General features: G+C 46.5%; 1 protein-coding gene across 1 annotated transcript in view; it reads right to left on the minus strand.

Annotated features, from left to right (window-relative positions):
• Positions 1 to 10,036: 10,036 nt before the first annotated feature.
• The window catches only part of KCNK12 (potassium two pore domain channel subfamily K member 12), a 44,939-nt gene continuing 32,074 nt past the window's right edge, over positions 10,037 to 22,901 (minus strand). Inside the window, exon 3 of the mRNA XM_081188731.1 lies at positions 10,037 to 10,957. Within this exon, the coding sequence (XP_081044857.1) occupies positions 10,062 to 10,957 (896 nt within the window). The 3' untranslated portion in view covers positions 10,037 to 10,061. The remainder of the gene's footprint in view (positions 10,958 to 22,901) is intronic.

A 22,901-nucleotide genomic window follows, 5' to 3' on the forward strand; every position in this document is an offset into this window, starting at 1 on the left:
GGATCTGCAATCCACCTTGGGCTTGGTGTTGGGAGGGAAGGAACGACTAACATTAGTAATAATGATGATGAGTCACCACAGGGGAAGCACCATGGACAAATTTGTCACCTCCACGGCAATGTGGAATTGGTTCACTCATCAATTTGCAAGCCATCAGGTAATGGAATAAATCAAGTGATGTGCAAGGAATTAGATAGGTATGGGGCAGACCTCTCCTCTGCTGACAATTTTGGGAAGCTGCTGCCTGTCATAAAGGACAATACTGGCCTAAATGAATAGTTCAACTTCCTACGTGAAAGATACTGACTGCTGCATGTTAATGAGTCCGTAGCCCAATTGGTAGAGCACATGCTTTTCACGCAAAGGATGCTAGGTTCAATGGCCCCTGTCTCTAGGTAGGACTGGGGGAAACACCATGCTGCTGTCAATCAATGTTTACAATACTAAGTTAGATCAACGAATGCTCTGACAACATAAGGAGCTTCCTGTGTTTCTATTTAAATAGTCTCAAAGCGTCTGCCCTAAGGCTCCCATTTATCTAGCATTCATCCAGATTTCCTTGCCCAAAGTCTAAACAGAGGAGGTAGATTGTATCTGGTCTTTATTGAGCATTCATGCTGATTTGCTTGTGGGGGGTGTTATATGACAATGGGGATTCATGGAATCATAGAATGGGAAGGGACCACTAGGGTCATCTAGCCCAACCCCCTGCAATGCAGGAATCTTTTTACCCAACGTGGGGCTCAAACCCACAACCCTGAGATTAAGAATCCCATTCTCTTACCAACTGAGCCAAGATGCTTGTCCCATTCATCTTGATCTGCTTGCACGGTGTTTATACATCTTCTTGTTAATCATTCGTTCACGCCACATTTTTCAAATGCACTTTCCCTGTCACTTTCCTAACTGCAAAAAGTCAGTTTTGTTCTAAAAGTGGATTTGCTCTGCCAGGGCAGCAGAGTGCTTTATTCCACTTCAATTGCATGAACCCACATTTTCTGGTAAGCTCTTGAATCCCTCCCAGAAAACGCTGACAGTGTGGAGGCACCCCTATTACCAACTGCATCATATTACAAGTTTTAACCAAGGAGCTGTGTTGTTTTCTAACTCTTGATAGGGCCTGTGTGCTTTAAGCAGATCTAAATTAATCCAATTGACACTAATCAAAACTAGGCTTTATAGAGATCAAAAATGCAATGCCTTGAATGCAGCCAAGGCAGCAAAATCCAGAACCGATAAAATAAAATAAAAGCAACCAAGGGCTTCATGAAACAGCTGCTCCAGCTGTTCTGGAGGTAATTGACTAGTTCTGGGTTATATGGCAAGAAAAGGCTGCTTGGTGCAATTAATTTTGCTTTCCAGTTTTGTAGCTTCCCCTTTGCTCTCTTTATGTTTCTTGTTCATCACCCAGTGTGTGAAATACGCCTCGGACAGCTGAACCTCCCCACTGCTGTCAAAGGAAAAACCCGTCGCAATCAGTATCGCCAATACGGGCGGTTAATGAAGCCAGCGGGGGATTGGATCTGTCACTTTAGCAAGCAATCCGCAGGATGCAGGACCGCAGGCTGCAGGCAGAGAGAAGAAAGGCTCTTGCAAGCTAATCTGCAAGGCATGATTTGAAAGGCCCTGTTGTTTCACGGGAAACCAAAATGAGAAGGCAAAGCGAGACAAGAGCGAGGGGGAAGAGCACACTGGGGGCCCGTCAGCATCAGATCCTGTTCCTGTGGCCAAAGAGGGGGCACGACTCCCGTAGGAGGAAAAGCTACAACATTTGGGCCTTTCTGGTTTATAGAGGAGGCAATTAAAGGGGGAGGACAGCTGTACAAAATTGGAAAGAAAGTGGACAGAGTTTTTCTCCCTCTCTCTCGTAATTGGAGCTTGGCCACCAATGAAGCTGAAAGTTGGTGGGCTGAGGATAGATAGAAGAAAGGACTTCTTCATGCAGTGCACAGCGAAAAACAGAACTCGCTCCCCCAGAAGGCAGTGATGACCACCAACTTAGATGGCTTTAGAAGATGATTAGACAAATTCATGGAAGAGAAGACTGTCAACGGCATCTAGCTGTGATGGCTTTGTTCTGCCTCCACAATGTTGCTGGAAACCACAGGAGAGCGCTTGTGCTCATGGTCTGCTCCTGGTTTCCTGCAGGCATCTGGTTGGTTCCTTTGAGAACACGGTGCTATACTACATGGGACATTGGCCCTCAGCCTGATAGTTGTTCCGCCTGGCCTTTGGCTTGGAATCAATTTTATTCCCTCGCCCTCTTTTTTCCTTTCTCCTTCTGTGTTGGAACTCCTATTTGGGGACTTCCCTGGCTTTTTTCTGGCCCATGTAGGACCAGTCTGGATAGTTAATCTTGGTGAAGACTTGATGTTTTTATCCCCAAAAAGGTTTTTGATTGAGTTTCCACTGAAATGAGGTTGCATTTTAATGTTTTAATGTTGTATTTATTTTTAAGCTGTATTTCAATCAATTGTTTTTATATTTGGTGTTAGCTGCCCTGAGCCCGATCTTGGCTGGGGAGGGCGGGTTATAAATAAAATTTATTATTATTATTATTAGTTATCCTGATAACATTTCTTGGAATTTGTTCCACTAAAGGAGACTCCAGGTGCCTTCATGACATAAACTCTTCTTGGACAGCTTGACCAAATGGGATTACAAATTGAGAATCTGTATAGTCAAGGTTATGATAATCGGAGTCACATGAAAGGCAAAGAAAATGGCATACAAAAGAGTACTATGCAACAACTCACATGCCTTTTTGTGTCCTTCAACACACACTCTTTAAACTTGGTAGTCAGTGATGCTGCTAAGTGTTGTCTGGAAGCAACTAGTTTCTTCAAATCTATATACAGTTCAACAGATCTGTAATTATTTATCTGCATTGACTCAGCATTGACAAAATCTAGCTAGCCATGTATCAGACCAAGGCATAGCTGTTAAGCCACTGAATGAAATGAGATGGGAGAGTTGGAGCAATGCTTTAAAACAATGGAAATATCATCTTGGTAATATATAGGATGTTTTAATAGAGATCTTTGATGACACAGGCTTAAAAGGTTGATCTGGAAATACTGTACTTCCTGTGTTGAAGCGGAGACCCTAGCTGTTGCAATTTGTAAGTTCCAGTTTGTGGCATCGCTTGTTACAAGGTGCAACATCCTTTTTGAAGGCAATCTTATAAGCAAGCTCCTGCAAAATAAGGAAGCCGGTTTAAATTCAGCTGCAAACCAATGGCAAGTGACCAGTACTTCCTCTGAGGGCAGCAGGTGTGATGATGGTTTGCAACAAGTTCTGATAGCTGCTATTGAGATTGCAAAGGAGCTAGAAATACTACCAAACTTTGAGACATAATAAGTTAGACAAAGGAGAAACAGCAGTTTGAGTATGAGGCTCAAGAAGAGGAACCACAAGAGCCAAACAGAAATTCAAGGTACTGTAGGTGTCTACTATGCTGTCTTTGATATCACCATACAATCTGTTGAAGAAAGATTCCAACGGCTACAATGATATAATCCCCTTTTTGGCTTCCAGTATGAAATATGCCATATCAACAAAAAATCTACTGAATATTTACTTAAGGCCTTCAAGAATCTGGAAAAATTGTTGATGCACAATGGAAACAAAGATATTGATGCTGAGGATCTGTGCTGTGGACTTATAGCGATAACTTGAAGATTTCCAAAGTCTATGCCACCGAAGGAGTATTTCTTTTCATACTACAATTAAAACTCGTAGATAATGTGCCTAATGTTTCTGTTGCTTTAAGGATCCTTCTCACATGCCCAGTGTCAGTGGCAAGTGATGAGTGTAATGTCTCAAAGCTCGGACGTATAAAAAACTTACCGTATTTTTCGCCCTATAGGATGCACCGGCCCATAGGACGCACCAAGTTTTTTTGGGGGGAAATCAAGGGGAAAAAATTATTTCCCCCCCAGGTTTGCGCAGCCATCCCCAAGCTAGAAGAGAGAGACAGAGCGCTCCATCTCCCTCTTCTGCCTTCAGGGACAGCATCTCTAGCCTCCGTGGGGCAGCGGCTTGCCCCGCTGTCCCCCAGCTTATGGGGCTGGCGATGGGGAGAAGCAAGCTTGCTTCTCCCCCCCCCCCCAGCCTCCAGATCAGGTCCGGGAATAGCGGGGTGGCGGCGCTCCGCCTCCCCGCTATCCCCCGAGCTTGTGGGGCTGGCGGGGGGGGGGGAGAAGCAAGCTTGCTCCCCCCCAGCCTTCAGATCAGGTCAGGGAATAGCGGGGTGGCGGCGCTGCGCCTCCCTGCTATCCCCCGAGCTTATGGGCTGCAGGCTGCTGCCTGCAAGCCTTGCGACCCCGCAGGACCTCGCGCCGGGATCCGGGGGGTGGCACGGAGCTGCAGGAAGCCCTGGAGCGCAGGCAGCTCCGCGCCACCCTCCGGAGCTCCGCGCAGCTTCGCGCCGGGATCGGGAGGGTGGCGCGGAGCTGTAAGAAGCCCTGGAGCGCAGGCAGCTCCGCGCCACCCTCCGGAGCCCCGCGCAGCTTCGCGCCGGGATCGGGAGGGTGGCACGGAGGTGCCTGTGCTCCAGGGCTTCTTGCAGCTCCCCGCCACCCTCCGGAGCCCCGCGCAGCTTCGCGCCGGGATCGGGAGGGTGGCGCGGAGCTGCAAGAAGCCCTGGAGCACAGGCAGCTCCCCGCCACTCTCCGGAGCTCCGCGCAGCTTCGCGCCGGGATCGGGAGGGTGGCGCAGAGCTGCAAGAAGCCCTGGAGCGCAGGCAGCTCCGCGCCGCCCTCCGGAGCCCCGCGCAGCTTCGCGCCGGGATCGGGAGGGTGGCGCGGAGCTGCAAGAAGCCCTGGAGCGCAGGCAGCTCCGCGCCGCCCTCCGGAGCCCCGCGCAGCTTCGCGCCGGGATCGGGAGGGTGGCGCGGAGCTGCAAGAAGCCCTGGAGCGCAGGCAGCTCCGCGCCGCCCTCCAGAGCCCTGCGCAGCTTCGCGCCGGGATCGGGAGGGTGGCGCGGAGCTGCAAGAAGCCCTGGAGCACAGGCAGCTCCGCGCCACCCTCCGGAGCTCCGCGCAGCTTCGCGCCGGGATCGGGAGGGTGGCGCGGAGCTGCAAGAAGCCCTGGAGCGCAGGCAGCTCCGCGCCACCCTCCGGAGCCCCGCGCAGCTTTGCGCCGGTATCCGGAGGGTGGCGTGGAGCTGCAAGAAGCCCGGGAAAGCCTGCATTCGCCCCATAGGACGCACACACATTTCCCCTTCATTTTTGGAGGGGAAAAAGTGCGTCCTATAGGGCGAAAAATACGGTACATATCCTCAGCTATGTTGCAAAAGAGACTAGTTGTTTTGGCAACTATATCAATCGAACATGCCCAAGCACCAGCTCTTGACTGGAAGGAATTGGTGACAAAATGTGCAACAGAAAAGGCATGCAAAGTGAGATGTTAATGTTCCTGAAATTCAGACTTAAATTTTAACACCACAATTCACAGGATTATTAAAAGTGATTTGTATGCTACAACATTTTCTCTTATATTTGAGAAAGATAACCAAAGGTTGCTGTGTTACTTATTCTTACAATTATTATTTTTTAATCTCGCAGTTTCAAGTTTTGTGCTTTTTGTTTTCTTGTTTTCTGCTGCTCCAGAGAAGCGGACACGGAGCAATGGATCCAAACTACAAGAAAGAAGATTCCACCTAAACATTAGGAAGAACTTCCTGACAGTAAGAGCTGTTCGACAGTGGAATTTGCTGCCAAGGAGTGTGGTGGAGTCTCCTACTTTGGAGGTCTTTAAGCAGAGGCTTGACAACCATATGTCAGGAGTGCTCTGATGGTGTTTCCTGCTTGGCAGGGGGTTGGACTCGATGGCCCTTGTGGTCTCTTCCAACTCTATGATTCTATGATTCTATGATTCTATGATTCTTCACAAGACACCTGTTTTTGAAAACTGAAGTTAGCAATTTTTTGGAGGGGGCTGGTTTGCAAACAGTTAGCCTTTTCTAAAGGTAAAGGGACCCCTGCCCATTAGGTCCAGTCGTGGCCGACTCTGGGGTTGCGGCGCTCATCTCGCTTTACTGGCCAAGGGAGCCGGCGTACAGTTTCTGGGTCATGTGGCCAGCATGACTAAGCTGCTTCTGGTGAACCAGAGCAGCACATGGAAACACTGTTTACCTTCCCGCTGGAGCGGTACCTATTTATCTACTTGCACTTTGACGTGCTTTCGAACTGCTAGGTTGGCAGGAGCAGGAACTGACGAGCAACGGGAGCTCACCCCATCATGGGGATTCGAACCGCCGACCTTCTGATCGGCAAGTCCTAGGCTCTGTGGTTTAACCCACAGCGCCACCCGTGTCCCTATTAGCCTTGTCTAGGGAGCTGTAAGTAAGTAAGTAAGTAAGTAAGTAAGTAAGTAAGTAAGTAAGTAAATAAGGAAGGAAGGAAGGAAGGAAGGAAGGAAGGAAGGAAGGAAGGAAGGAAGGAAGGTAAAGGAGCCCTGGACGGTGGTTGGGAGCTGTATTCCTATTCTTATTCTCTTGCTTCTGCTTGCTTCCCTTGCCCCCCTTTCAGTGCTTCCCTTCCCAGATCCAGAGGTAAGAGGACTCTCAGCAAGGTGCTTGCCTGATGGGCCCTTGGAATCTGTCGTTGCAGTTGCCACCTATAGGAGGAATGCAACACTAAAAAGGTAAAGGTAAAGGACCCCTGGACAGTTAAGTCCAGTCAAGGGCGACTATAGGCTTGTGGCATTCATCTCGCTTTCAGGTCGAGGGAGCCGACGTTTGTCCACAGACAGCTTTCCGGGTCATGTGGCCAGCATGACTAAACCGCTTCTGGTGCAACAGGACACCATGACGGAAACCAGAGCACACAGAAACACTGTTTACCTTCCCGCCACAGTGGTACCTATTTATCTACTTGCACTGGTGTGCTTTCGATCTGCTAGGTTGGCAGGAGCTGGGAGAGAGCAACGGGAGCTCACCCCGTTATAAGGATTCGAACTGCCAACCTTCTGATCAGCAAGCCCAAGAGGCTCAGTGGTTTAGACCACAGTGCCACCCACATTCCATAATGCAACACTGCGCTCTCCCAGTCATCATGGTCAGCTCAAGCATTTCAGCAAGAAGGGCCAGTAGCATAACCCACTATGGTGCTAGGTCTGGGCATTGATGCTGGTGCTGAATCCAGCAATGACAGACATGTTGGAGCTGGGAATGTACCCTGTCTGAAACCCTGGAGAGACACCGCCAGTTAGTGGGGACAATACTGAGCTAGGTTGACCAGTGGTCTGACCTGGTATATGGCAGGTTCTTACTGCCCAATGATCAAGGCTCGAAGGGATAGGCAGATGGTCGCTGCAAACTGAAAAGCCCAGCTTGGGCGGCTTGTGGAGATCTGGGAAACATCTGACACTGGAGACAAATGTTTGCTCATTTCAATATTTGCTTTGGAATTGGCATTTTCAGTACAGCCAAACTGATTACCATGAGGACGGTCAACAATGTTCATATTGTTTCAATGCTGTTCAGTGCCTTCTCATTTCCAACTCTACCATTTTGTGATTCTGTGATTCCCTGGTTGCTGCTCCTTCTTGGAATCTTCTTCTTCCTCCTCCTCCTCCTCCTCCTCCTCCTCCTCCTCCTCCTCCTCCTCCTCCTCCTCCTCCTCACTTTTCACACCTTCATTTACCTTCACTGCCTTTAAATTGATGGCCTGAGATGACCCCCATAGGATGACTTGATTCTTGCAGCATCCTCCATGTCATCGTGTCAGATGCAGCATTGTGGGGTCATTGACTAAATCACAGGGGTTGCCGCAGCCAGGCTAAGGGCAGTGAGGGCAAATTAAGTAAAGGACAGTAAAGGCAAAGAGGGAGGAAGTGCGGCAGTTAGAAGCAGCACCAGCTAGGAGGATGAAAGAGCAACTCTGTAACTTCTGCAACTCTAAATACATGAATTCAATATTGCTGGAAAAGGTCAGGTGTTTGTTCGCCTACTGAACAGAAAACTTGAGCAGCTTGCCCTTAGACATGTGTGTATGGAGAGAGGGAGAGAGGGAGGGAGGGAGGGAGAGAGAGAGACAGAGAGAGGGAGGGAGGGAGGGAGGGAGGGAGGGAGGGAGGGAGGGAGAGAGAGACCTTGACCAGACATGAGGTCTAGTGGACTTAGCTCTAAACATGAATTTAGGATACCTGAGTTCTAGTGCTACTTCTATTTCACAAAATAAGCAATTATTTTGTGCCCTTGGGCAAATACTCACCTATCAGCTGTAGGAATAAGAACAATCTGCCTTGCACAGTTATTGTGTGACGTTTACATTTTGGGGGGAAACAAACCACGGTAAACAATTTTGGGAAAAATGAGAATTATGTGCAACTGCTAAGTAGCAACCATAGTTTCATCTGAGGTTCCGTTGTTGTGGATAGCACACACAAAAACAACACCCCTTACAAAATCAGAGATGTATGTTTTGGAATTGAAGCTAGGGCGTAGGAGGGTCGCAGTTGCAGTGTGTGTGTGTGTGTGTGTGTGTGTGTGTGTGTGTGTGTGTGTGACAGGGATGCATGAGCTAGGTTTGCACCGATCCATCCTTCGCTGATTGTTTAGACCACATTCCCTCCTTGCATGGAGAAGCTCTACCAGAACTGAATTTATCTGTGCTTTTGCAGAGTCCTTTTCCACAGCACCCAAATGCCCAGGTGGCAGGGAAAGATGTCTGCCATTCACCCTGGGGCTGGGAGATGGGGCTACAGCCTCCTTGCCAGCAGTAGGAGATGGGGCTGGCCCATGTGTCTCCATGTGTCTCACATGCTGCTTTAATTTGAAAAGCAGCTCAGAGACTTTACATACACATGCATATCATTCATTAGCTTTCCACCAGAGCAAAATGTGTTATGATCCATCACTGTTGTATTTTAAACCTGTATTATTATGATGATGATGATGATGATGTTTGCTAGCTTAGCGTTATTGTGTGCTAGTTCTGCTAGGTCTAGGAGTATTGTGTTTAGCTGCACAATGTAACTCCTTTGCCTGGTCCCCTCCCTGTGTGACTCTGTGAATCTGCTCTGGAAGGTGTGTGGGGGCAGATATTGGGGTGCAGGCAGTGTGCAGGAAATGGCGAGGACGGGGAAAGTTCCATTGCACAGCCAATACTCCTTGCAGTAGCGCAACTGTTGGATATCACCCACAGAAACTGCCTTTTCTCAGCAATGCACCTCATTGTATCTTTATGAGGCCCCGTGCTGGCCAGTGAAATGGCTAGCAAGCTCTTGGCTGCAGCTGTGGGGAGAACAAGGGAAAACGAGATCCCTGCCTTTACCAGTAGCAATTAACAGGCAGTGGTGAAGGCAGTGGGCTCTTCAAGAGGAAATGGCTAGCCAGTCAGCAATCACATGGTTGCTTACTGCTGACTGAGGTTCTTCTGCCACTATGCAAGTGTTTGTCGATTGACTAGTCCTCCTCCTTTGAGATCAGCATCCTGAGTCCACACAGGTGGAAGCTGGCCAATCAGAGCGGCATTTTCATGGTGGTGATTGAAGCTTCTCCGCAGCACCACTGCCCAGCTGCAATCAGTAGTGGTGGGAAATTCTTCTATTGCCTGAGACAGTAGTCGGCATTTCCCACTAGTAAACTGCTTGATCAGCCACTGACAATTTTATTTATTGATCTATATAGACCGTTTGCTGCTATCCACAGACCTTGAAGCGGTTTACAGTAAGTATAAGTTGCTGGTGGTACCTGTGGAAGAATAAAAAAATAATGGGCTAAAAATACTACGGCAGTGGTGCCCTCCCATTTAACTTTTAGAAGACATCTGTTCAGGAAGTTTTTAATGGCTGATGTTTTATTGTGTTTTTAATATTGTGTTGGGAGCTGTCCAGAGTGGCTGGAACAACCCAGTCAGATGGGTGTCGTGTAAATAAAATTATTATTATTATTTTATTTTAAGGAAGGCTTTCTTTTTTAAAGAACAACAACAACCCTCTCAAGTAAACTTTGCATTAAACCTCGAGAACGACTGGACGCTTTTTTAAAATATTGTTTTATTAAATAAAGAATAAGAAAACACCTCTGTTTTATAGAAGATAATTTCAAAATTTCTACCTAGAATCGCTTGTCTCTGCCAGTCTATTGTTCATGATAGCTAGAGCGCCTACTCCTCCTGAGAAGCCATTTTGCCTCGTGTTTATGCAGACGTTCCGAGGGTAGCCATTGGCCGTCTCGGACAGTTGCTTTTGCAGGAGGGCCAGGGAGACTTTGTTGGAGGCGGTGAGATCCCTCATGGAGATCATCTCACCCGAAAGGCGCCTCCCCTCTGTGTCGCTGTCGTACTGTCCGTCCGTCTCCATAGAGATGTTGTGCCGGCGGAACCGGGACCCTGGCGTGATGGCATTGCGCCGCCCGAGGCGAGCGGTCGGTTTATGGCAATCTGGACAGCACCGGCACCGGAACTTTCTGAGCATCCAATTTAAAACCTGCTTGATTACAATCGAGATGACGTTAAAAAGGGAGTAGATGCAGCAGACCCCCATCAATATAAACATGAAGTTCCCAAATCTGTATAATCCCTGATTTCGGTACACGGCGTTTTGGCTGCTCACCAGGTCGCCAAACCCAATCGTGCTGAAGGTGACAAAACAGTAGTACAAGGAGTCGATGTAATTCCACCCTTCCACGGCGGTGTACATGGCCGAGGCACAGCAAGCGATAGTAATGGCAAGGATTCCCAGGATCAGCATCACGTGATAGACTGATGGCTTCCACCCAATCAGGCTGTCGACATCGGACATGGATGAGCCCCTTCGGCAGGTTGGAGGTAGAAGGCCACTCCTCCTCAGCTGCCTCTCGTGGCAAGCCTTCATCACCAAAGCGAGCAGGGAGATGATGCGCTCCAGGAAGAGGTTGAAGAAGAGGATTGTTGCGGCACACCCAAAGAGACCATAAACGATGAGGAAGGCTTTGCCAGCGACCGTTGCTGGTGTGGACATCCCGAAACCTGCAGCAGCAAAGAGAGAATGAAGTGTTTATATAAAAAGATACAGCCCAATATTGTTTTGGTGCTAGAGGCTGGAAATTTCCTCTCTTCTCCTCTGGTGGTAAGATTAGAAGAATTAACAGGATGACTGGCAACTGGTGGAGTGTTGTTGGTTTTTTTAAATGGTAACTCAAAATGTCGCATGCGAGGCAGACCAAAGGCAACAAAAATGGTAACCACCAAAAGGAATTTGAAGCAGGAGCTAAAAGCTAAAACGGAGGAAGACTAAATAGATGTTTACTAATCCAATGTGTTCTGGAACCTACTGGGAAAGTTAAAACCAATTTGCAAAAAAAATTGCCTTGTGGGAAGTTGGCTCAAGTTATAAGAACATAAGAAAGCCTGTTAGATCAGGTCAGTGGGCTATCAAATCCAGAACCCTGTTCTCACCCTGGTGAACCAGTTGCCGGTGGGAAACCAGAAAGCACTCTGCCCACTTGCAATTCCCATTAAGTACAAGTGTCTCAAAATACGGTGCATACAGAAACAAAATACCTGATACCAAGCCTGAGACAAAAATATCACAAGTGGATAAAATAGTTGGCAACAATGCCGTGCCATATGTTCTCTAGACTTGCGTTTTTCCTTGAAAGTAGCAGTGGCAGGTTGAATCCAACTGCAACCAAATAAAGAAAAGAAAAAGAAGAGGGGGAGAGCTCTCATTTGCTGAGATTATTTGCAATGGTTTGCAACCTCTGCTTTTCTACTGTTGTTCTTTGCTGCTGTTACTCCATGGGCCATTTATTTTGCTGGTTCATTATTCTAACTTAAGTGATGCCAGCCAATCAGGAATCATGTACCAGTCGAGATGATGTCATGATGATTAACATGTAGTTGATTAGATTTCATTATGTACTGACATCATTAAAGGCAAAGCACATCCATCAGGGGGATAGCAATGCTTCTTGTGTAACTGGCAGTCCTAACCAATTAGGGATCACATCAGGAATCAAGTGGTCCATTTGACCGAAGGGCCCTTCTTTCAAATTTGCATGAAGCTGATCATGAAAGTGCCCCACCCATTTCTGCTCTGCACCAGTTAGTAGCCCTGTGCCTAGTTCATTGGTTGGTTCCATCTAGCTTGCTCAAGAGACAGAACTTCCAAGCCCAAAACTATGTGTGATGTAACCACATCGGAAGTATCATATTTTTCGCCACATAGGACGCACCTAGATTTGGGGGGGGGGGGGGAAATAAAGGAAAAAAACTTTATTTCCCCCCCAGGTGCAGGGCTGGGGCGGGGGAAGCCCGAGCTTCCCCCGACCCCAGCTCCCAGAACAGGAAGCTCTCCGCAAGCCCGAGCTTCCCCCTCCCCCAGCTCCCAGAACAGGACCCAGAGCCATGCCGAAGCTGCGTGCAGCTGCGGCATCGCTCTGGGAGCTTGCGGGGCTGGGGGAGGGGGAAGCCCTCCACCAGCCTCTAAACCAGGTCGGGAGACAGCGGGATGGTGCGCTGCGCCTCCCCGCTGTCCCCCGAGTTTGCGGGGCTGGCGACGGGGAGGAGCAGGCTTCTCCTCCCCACTAGCCTTCTAACAAAGTCGGGGGACAGCGGGATGGCGGCGTTGGCCTCCCCACTGTCCCCCGAGCTTGTGGGGCTGGCGGTGGGGCTCTCCTGAAGCCTGGAGAGCGAGAGGGGTCGGTGCGCACCGACCCCTCTCACTCTCCAGGCTTCAGCGAAAGCCTGCATTCGCCCCATAGAACACACACACATTTCCCCTTCATTTTTGGAGGGAAAAACGTGTGTCCTATAGGGCGAAAAATACGGTAGTTCCTAGAGCCTCAGAGGTTTAAGCAGCAGAATGCAGAGACATTCCAGAAGCTCTTGCTTCATCCAAGTCTCCAAAGTGTTATCAGCTATTCTTTCATTTTGGGAGATGTCATTTACAGTGAAGAATAGTCCTTCATTCCCAAACTCTATGGTGCCACTTAAAACTGCATGGAACAGACAACCCAGTTCTGCAGCATCTCTTTGAACTAAGGAATATGTGTATCTGGCAACTCCGCATGCACTTTATTCAGTGACAATCCAAGGGCTTAATTTGAGGGCTTGTTTGCTAGTGTGTGGTTGTTGTGAGGAGGAGCGGGAAGTCTTTAATAACACAGTGGTGATAGATGAATCAAAACGTACAGCAAACCCCCCATACTCAGGAGGGTATGATAACACACTACCAGGGACTCAGACAGCTGTAGAGATTCAGAGCTCTTGCAGAGGGAAAAATTACACCCTTGTTTGACCTCCACACCAATCAAGTTCTTTTTTTGTGGTGTCTAAACAACTCAAGGACATTTCAGAAAATAGGACGTTGCCAATTATGTTCTCAGTTCCTTTACTAGTAAATTGTAGAGCGAGTCTTCAAAAGCAGCCTAATACACAAAGCTGGAACTCAAGGAATTGAAACATAAAACTGCAAACTACACAGGAGTAATAATTTGCTAGTCAATGACCATGTCTTACTCCTCATATCAGGTACTTGTTAATCTGGGGATGTGATGACAGCAGCAACAGGGTTGTACCATTACAAATTATTGCATCCTTTGATACCACATGATAGGCATTTAGTGACTGCTATATATTTCCAGACACCCAGGTCATATGTTAGCTTAGTGGCAAAGGAACGATTCCAATATGGTTTGGTCCCATCATGGTCCTGTAATATATGAAGAGAAACACAGAGGTGGAAGGTATTTCATAGGCCACCTAGTCCAACCCTTGGCTGATGCAGGAAATCCACGGCTATAGGATCCCTCAAAGATTGTCATCTAGCTTCCGCTTTAAAATCTCTAATGAGGGAGAGCCCACCCTCAAGAAACTTGGATGCCGAGCTATTGATGTTTAGTTGAAATCCCATTTAGTACTTCAGATTGATTGGGCTGGGTCCAAAGCAAGGTTAACCAATATGGTGGCCTCTAGATGCTGTTGGACTACAATTCACCATCAGCCCCAGCAAATATGACCAACGGCCAGGGATGGCAGGAGCTGGTAGACACCGTAGAACCTGGTAGACACCATAGAATCATAGAATTGTAGAGTTGGAAGGGACCCTGGTGATCATCTCAGCCAACCCCCTGCAACGCAGGAATATGCAGCTGTCCCATACAGGGATCAGACCTGCAACCTTGGCATTATTAGCACCACATTCTAACCAGCTGAGCTATCCAGGCATGTTGGCGCTAGAGCATCAGAAAACAAGCTTGTTCTGTCATCCATATGACAACCTTTCAAATATTTGAAGATGTCTATCGTATTATCTCCTACTCTCTTCTCCAGACCAAATATACCCAACTCTTGGGGTGGATGTAACAACAGGGTTTCCCCCCACAACTTTATTGCCTGGCCCCAAATATACACAGTGCTGATATGGAGTGACCAACTAGTTAAGTAGCCATAGAAACCCAAGGGAGAAGTGAAGGACTCTCTTCAGATGTAATGCTAGGATTCTCCTCCACTTAGGCTCAGGTTATGTGTAAATAAACCATATATCATAAAGACACCACAGTCTCTACTGTGCCTTGTTGTCCAAAGGAAAAACAGGCCCAGGTAAGCACGTTTAGTACCCCTGGGATCTCATATAGCTTGGAGATTGGAGCGGCATCTAACAATATATTTCTTTACTGTCCCAATGAGGTTTCCACTGCTGAGAAGTTATTTTTAGCACCTTGAAAACATGTCCCCACCCCCAGCAGTGCGAAGGTACCATCACAAGCCTCTGGGAGTAATGATCAACCTGACCCAACGTAGAATTAGGCACGAGTCATTGATTTAATTTAGAAATGGCAACTTTGTTGAGGCAACACAAGCGATTCATAATCACGGACCTGTTGACAATCCCATTGTTAAAAGAATAGCACAGTAGATTAACAATAATTGGCACGCGGCCTCAAGGAATCAGAGAAATAATGAGAGAATTTGGAGGCATAGAGCAAACTAATTGGAGCTAGAGGAGGAGCATGTTGTAATCATTTGCAAATAAGATAGCGGGAGCCTGTAGCAACAGGGGAAGGCTGCTTGGGGACAGATTTGGAGTGAAGAATTTGTGGGTGGCCAAGCACTCTCCCCTATCCCAACTCTCAATTTCATCCACCTCAAACAGCTTTTCATTTGTTGTAATTAAACAGTTAATCACAGGGGTGGTGTCATGGACTGGCTGAACACAGAGGAATGGTGGGAGGCATCAGCTGGGGAAGCCCCAAGGGACGAAGGCTCAGAGCCTGGGGGTTGGTGGTGGGACAGTGATGAGTGGTCAGAGGGAGAAAAGGGAGAAGCCGGGGGGGGGGGAGTAAGTGTTGGTAGCTGAAAAGGTAACAGGGTTTAGTGAGCAGGGATAGAAGGTGGGAAGCAGAAGCAGAAGTGGGAGCTGGAGAGGAGGGAGCCCAAGAGGCAGATATGAGCCAGGCTGATGAAGAAGCCAGCTCCTCTCTCCCCTGGTCTCCCAGGACTAGCGAGAGGAGCAAAGACAGGTGCGCTGGCATATTCTCAAATTGCTGGGGAAAGACCTGGCGGAGGCAGAGATTTAGGCAGCCGTGGAAAGGCGGAGACCTTCAGCCTCCGCAATTATATAATGCAATTATATAATAATAATAATAAATTTTTCTTTATACCCCACCCTTCCCGGTTCAGAAAACCGGGCTCAGGGCGGCTAACAACAAATTTAAAACACTTAATTGATGCAACAAAAACCAGCATAAAATACAGTATAAAACGTGAATAACAATAAATTCAGAATTCAAAAATCAATTTAGGGGCGGAAATCCATCCAATAAACATTAGATGATCACCTGGGCTAGCCGGCTAAATTAGTCCTATCTGGGTAGGTAATCTTCATAAAATCTTCATAATCTTCATAAAAAGGCAATTGCCTCATAGGGGTAAGACAGATTGAGAAGAGTTGCTGTGCTTATTACGGCCTGGGTCCCCTGAGCTGAGCTGGTTTCTGCTAATAAAGAGTTAACTTCACATACTCCGTGTGATTTATTGCTGACTGACTCTCTAACATGTGGAGAATCTCAGGTCTGGGAGGCAAATGTGATCCTCTGGACCTCTCTGCCCAGCCATTAGGACTCTCTCCAGACCACACCTTCTCTTCATAAGCCCCTGTTCTTAGTGGGCTCTGCTTTGCACCTGATCCCACTCACCTTTTATCTAAACTAAAAAGTCCCAAACTCTGCAACCTTTCCTCACAGGGGAATTACTCCATCCCTGGGATCATCACATGCTAGGCAGCTAAAAATGGTACCCATCTCCCCAAACAACTTTGTTGATAAAATGTTGAGGTTTTGTTTGGGTGCAGGACATTTTCCCCAAGACTGCAGATCTAACATAATTCTTCCTTCCTTCCTTCCTTCCTTCCTTCCTTCCTTCCTTCCTTCCTTCCTTCCTTCCTTCCTTCCTTCCTTCCTTCCTCCCTCCCTCCCTTCCCTTCCTTCCTTCCTTCCTTCCTTCCTTCCTTCCTTCCTTCCTTCCTTCCTTCCTTCCTTCCTTCCTTCCTTCCTTCCTTCCTTCCTTTCTTTCTTTCTTTCTTTCTTTCTTTCTTTCTTTCTTTCTTTCTTTCTTGTTAGCAGAGATGATGTTGGGGCTTGTATGCTGAGCTCCAGGGATTTTCCAAAGAAGTGTGTCCTTGCCGAAGCTTCCTAACTGCATTATTATCTTCCCTTCCTGGCAGAGGGACTGAAGAGAAGCAGAAAATGGGCAAAAGTGGGGCATGATTTTGCCCGGTCCACTGTCAGCTGGGAAGATCTGTGCTCCATAAAACTGGCAGCAGAATTACAGGTAGATACTGCAGCTGAAAGCTAAAGTTGTAGTAGCCCCCTCCTTAAGATTATGCAGAAATGTATAGCATGCAAATCCAAGTGATCAATAAGCCCCTTTGGTGCAACAATTCACTAGCAAAGTTTATGGATCGGGTTGTTTAAAGCAAGAGGGTAACTAGGAATCTGAATATTTGTTAAAAGGTTCGCAGCCATAAATGGCATTTATGGACAAAATATCTCTGTGATCAGGCAGAGGAAGCATGCAATCGCACCACGCGGGTAGGATCTTTTAGAAAGAAATATTGGGCTGACGTTGTATAAACTCCTCCAATTATTAAATTACAACTGCCCCCAGTTAACAGATGGATCGCAACAGTAAATATGCTGTTTGCCTTCGATTTCCATCTGCAGGACTTCACCCAGTGTCTAGTTCCCGATTTATCGAGAAACAAGTGTTCTCTTTTCAATGCTCTTTCTACAATAACAGCGGAGTAAACATAATATCTCCATAACAACCAAACACACCAACATTGCCTCTTTGGAGATTAGACCAGCACTACTCGAACGGCCTGCCTTATACCAACTCTGAGAGAGCGTAGCCACTTCTCCCTTCATTTCCTTTCGTTCTGATTGGTTTTTCTCACTTTCTCCCAAACAACGCTACTGACTCTCGGGGGATGTGAGGGAAGGTTTGCAGTACTGCAAGATCAAAGCAGAGGGGAATCGCACTCGGAAAGCAGAAATGGTAGCGAATGAGACAAATAGCCCATGAAAACCCAAGAGAAAAAACAAAAACAAAACAGTGGCCAAGCTACAGTTAGCACATAAATAAATGCAGCAGGCCTGGCCCTTCTGTGACTCACTAAACTGAACAACTTGGACTTAGAGGGGATTAGACAAATAAATGGAGGGTGGCTTTCAAGAGCTGTTAGCCATGAGAGCTGAATGGAATACCACATCTTGGGGTGGTCAACAGTTGGAGAGGGCTATTGCCTTCAGGTCCTGTTGGGCAGCTTCCTGGATGTATCTGGTTTCCCCCATCTGTGAAACAGTGTGCTGGGTTCGATGGGTGCTTGATCTACTTGGCAAATCACCGATAGTGCATTGGAAACTGGTACATTCCAGGAATAATCCCTCCTTGGTGGCTTCACTATCACAGCATCACCTGAGCCTCTACATGGCTTAGAACTTCAGTATCTAAAGGAACTTCCCATGCGTCATGCTCACCAACTGAGGGACTTCCATGAATTCTCCTTCCATCTGAAGTGTGAGAAACAAGAGAGAGGGCCTTCTTGGTGGTAGGCCCTGGGCTCTTCCTAAAGAACCTTCCAGAAAGACCAGCATAGTGCCTGAGGTAACATATTTTGGGCAGCAAGGATATTATATTTTTGTTCACCCAGGCCTTTTAACAGTTTGTAATGTTAAGTTTTATTTTTAGGCTGGTACTATTAACTTAGTTCTATTCTGATAGCATTTGAGTCCTTTATTTTTCACTCCATGTGATAATTGTAGCCCTTTTTGATGTATTTGTATTTTGGGTGCTGATATATTTCCTGTTTTCTTATATCATTTGTGTTGTAACATTGTGATTAAGTTGATGTACATCACCTAGAGTAGGCATGGCCAAACTTGGCCCTCCAGCTGTTTTGAGACTTCAGTTCCCATAATCCCTGACCACTGGTCCTGTTAGCTAGGGATGATGGGAGTTGTAGTCCCAAAACAGCTGGAGGGCCAAGTTTGGCCATGCCTGACCTAGAGGACTATATGAATGGGTGACTAATGAATGTTGACCACCCAAGGTTCTGCTACACAAAAAAGTATAGGCATTATAAAAAAAAATGGTAAGAGCAGGAACATCTGGCTATGAGATGTTCTCTCATAGGACACCCAATTACTGAGGAAAATTCAAAGAAACAACTTGGGAATATTTCAACGAATTGGTTCCAAATATGACAAATTTGTTTTTTCGCTCATTCACTTATAAGAACAAAGAGCTTTGATCCCTAACAATGTTTGAAGCTTTAGGAATTAATACAGAGCTTAAAGGTGAAGCCTATCTATTTTATAAAACACTATTGGACCTAACAATGAGCAAAGGGCAGAATCTTAGAGAGGTCTGAGAAGCGGACTTAGGCCAACAAATCGATGAACACAAATTGAGCTCTATGTGGTCTAAACACCCGTTGCGTACCGTCTTGGCTAAACTGCAGAAAACGTCATTTATAAGATGACACTGGACACTGTCTAGTTTGAAGTATACATTGTGGATGTGAGCTAAATGCGTAATGTAAATGATTTTCAAGGTTTTTTAATGCCATGTGGATGGATGTATACAAGAGTCAACATCTATATATTTATTTGTCTTGGAAGACAACATTTTGTGTTTGGTAATTGTTTTTTAATTTTTCAATAAAGTTTGCCCCCAAAAAGCAGATAAATATATTCCCACAGTTTAGAGTCAGCGCATTGGTTGCTAAACCAATATTAAGTGGCTTCCTCTTGGCATCTTTAAAATAAAGGATGGTGATGTCCTATCTCCCACACAAAACCAGTGATAGGGGCTCTTATTTGCAAGTAAAGATGAAACAGGACCACCTGGGTGAATTTTACCCTTATGCTTTTCATATAATCAGTTATCCATATATCCATATATAACCATATATCTTTATGATGATTTTATATAATCCGTGTTTGAATCATGAAGGCTTCTGCAAAGCTTAAAGCAAAGTGCTTAGATTTGAAAAATCCAAAATGAACTCTGCCCCAGTTCTCTTCCCTTGTTCTTATGTCCTCAATGTCTCGCTAACGTAAGGGGGGAAGCAACAAATCTGATGTGCTGGCACTTCCCCCCCCTGTCCAGACAGGGTCCTTAGTAGCTAAAAACAGGAAAATGCTAACCGCAAAATGTCCCTGTATGGCAGATGTTGAGTGTAACGGCCAAATAAGTTCCTTTTGCCTTAAGTTTCCTTTCTCCTTCTTACCATAAATCGGGGGAAAGGTTACACTGATGTTTAGACTGGAGAAAGCAGAAGTTGGGAGGGAACTCTTTACATGATCAGGGGGGCGAGGCTTGAATGTGCTCATTAGCTTTATTTTTGCTGCCGTGTGCGATTGTATTCGATTATGTCATGATCTATGATGTATGTACTCAGGTAGAAAGCCCCAGGGCGCCAGAGCTGGGGTGCCCAGTCTCTGGAAACGATTCCACTGGGTCAATTATTGCTCAGCAATAAATATCACTTTCTTTTTCTCCACTGCTGCATCTGTCAATTCTTGGACACCATTTGAGTGGGTCACAGGTACTCTAAAAATCCGTGCAACAAAGATGTAAAAAAAGTGAACCTTTTATTATAGCAGTCTAATGGTACAAGCTCAGTAGCAAGGAGAAAAGCAGAATGTAGTCCAGTTGCTGTTACAAGTCAAAGGAGGAGCTACAATTAATTTGGGCCCAGGAGCCAGGACCAAGGTTCAGGAGTCTGGAATTAGTAACAAGAGTGTACAGGAGCTACGCCCAATGAGTTTACCACCTACCCACCAAGCTAGTAATCCAAGGCAGAGAATGCCCAGCGACTTGCAAGAATCCCTGTCCATGTGGAGTTCCTGACCTGCAGACAGGTGCTCTGCTCAGAGAGTTAAGCCTCCCCTTTCTTCTCGATATGCCACCTCTTCTTGGGAGACAGTGACAAACACATCTTCCCCTCTGAAGCCTCTCACTTTATCAGAGCAGGCAACACCTCTGAGCACACTTTATCCTCCACAGGTGGGGGGAAAGCAGATTCTGGGTCTCCCACCTCATCAGTAGATCTGGGCACATCTGTCAAGAGAGCTCTGCTCTGTAGTTTCATCTTGTCCTCCTACTCCTGGTCTGAACTGGAGTACGCAGAGGGGAGCATGACAGGTGAGGTCAGAGAACAAGAATAAAAGCCATCCTGTATCTCCATTTCCCATTAATTTTCTCCAGAGCTGGAAATGGGTGACACAGGTGTGAGACCCATTCTATAAGTGGACTTAAAAATGCTATGCCACATATATCTCCCCCCCCCCTTTGGCTACTGAATGGATCTTTGCAAATACGTCATTGCAAATCTGAGCGCTAAATCTATTCTCCAGGGTGAAAATTACAATCCTTAGTAATATGAGGAGCTACCTGTGGATTTAATTTCAGGCATGGAGTGGAGAAGCAGACAGGCAGTGGAAAATTTATCTTGTGCCAATGTGCACCTTATTAGCATATCATGTTTGAATTTCATATTATACTGCTATTAGCATTCCAGATCCCCGTCCTATTTGTAACTACTGGAGAAGATAACTGCTTGGCTAATAATCTCAAGGATTTCAGGGCTTCCAGGCCCAAATGAAAACTACTTAAGGAAGATGAGGCCAAAACTAACATTCATCTAGAAGCAGAAACTGAAGTTGCTAATGATCCTGAGTTTTCTTGTGAATGAGACAGCTTTTGCTGATCAATCTAGAGCCTTTTCCACTGCATGCAAAGACAGGCTCCAGAAGATTGTGCAGATGAGGCCAATAATGGGTCCAACTGTCAGGAAAGCAGCTTCTGCACATGATGTAGAGGGAAATGAGGAATACATGGAGCTCCTCAACCTGGGAAGGTAGTCCACCTAGGAGAAGGAAAACACTGATCCAAAATCCCTGCTTCCTTGCATCTATTCTCATCTGGGAAAAGGTTTTGGGAGTAAATCCTGAGGAAAAATCCATTCCTATTGACTTGTGGGACATCTTCAGGAGAAGAAGAGGCTAAGGAGAAAACCCTACACAAATGGAGTCCCTAAGATGGTTGGATGGTGTCTTTTACGCCTCTTTCCAGCAAGGAGCAGAGTGCAAGATTTCTTGATTTAAAAAAAAAAATGCTTTGTGCATCCATCCTGAGAGCCAGTGTGGTGTAGTGGTTAAGAGCGGTAGACTCGTAATCTGGGGAACCGGGTTCGCGTCTCCGCTCCTCCACATGCAGCTGCTGGGTGACCTTGGGCTAGTCATACTTCTTTGAAGTCTCTCAGCCTCACTCACCTCACAGAGTGTTTGTTGTGGGGGAGGAAGGGAAAGGAGAATGTTAGTTGCTTTGAGACTCCTTAGGGTAGTGATGAAGCGGGATATCAAATCCAAACTCTTCTTCTTCTCTTCTACATCTAATCTTGCCCCTTTCTAAAAATTATTTATTGGTGTGTGCTTGCAGATTCTACCACCACCAGCAGTAGCATTGACATTACAGTCCTATGTTGACCTCACAAACACCAGTCAGGAAAGTAAAATACTGGTTGGTTGGAAACTTTCAATTAATGTTCTTTGGTGGCAGGTTTTTCTGTTTAGTGGTGGGTGTCTTGCTTGAATCTTTATAGGATAAGGCCTAGCTCTCTCTGTTGTGGCTCGTTGTAGGCCAAACCTGACCTAACCTGATGGCTGGAGATTTGTTTGAGTGCCAGAATAGGTCCTGAGGAGCTTTAATGCTGATGCTTGACAAAATTCTACTAAGTAAAATGGATGCTTGCGGCTTAGTGTCAGAAACGGGAGGACTCTGCGGGCGACGCTAAGGCCAGGAGAGGAGAGGAGAGCCACCTCGCAGGAGGAAACAGAGACACGCTGTGAAATTTATAGAGGCCTTCATGAGGGAGTGAGGAAATAGGAAGAAAGATTCATAGCAGCGTTTGCAGCGGACACAAGCAGAAAGTGAAGATTTATGGGCACATTTTCAAAGAGGGCTCCACATACGAGGTGTACAACACTTCAATTCTGAGCTGTCCCCATTGATAAGAAATGGGTGAGGGAGCAAATAGATTTTAGGTACAGTATGCCCTAAACCAGAGTTTATTCTAATCTGCAACTGGGCATGGGAGCTTGATAAGGAATGAGGTTGTTTCTTAAAAAGAAAGAGGTAAGGAGAGGGGAGAGGGAAATAAACAGGAATCCTCGGGACAATATGCTTTTTGAGCACTTCTACCATACCCTTCAACATTTCTCTGATGAAAATAGAGGTAACAACAACAACAACAACAACAACAACAATTATACCCCACACCTGACTGAGTTGCCCCAGCCACTCTAGGCAGCTTCCAACATATATAAAACATAACTAAACATTATATATGAAACAAAACTTCCCTATACAGGGCTGCCTTCAGGTCTCTTCTAAAGGCTGTATG

The sequence above is a fragment of the Podarcis bocagei genome (genome assembly GCF_964188305.1).
Source record: "Podarcis bocagei genome assembly, chromosome: 3".
Taxonomy (NCBI): Eukaryota; Metazoa; Chordata; class Lepidosauria; order Squamata; family Lacertidae; genus Podarcis; species Podarcis bocagei.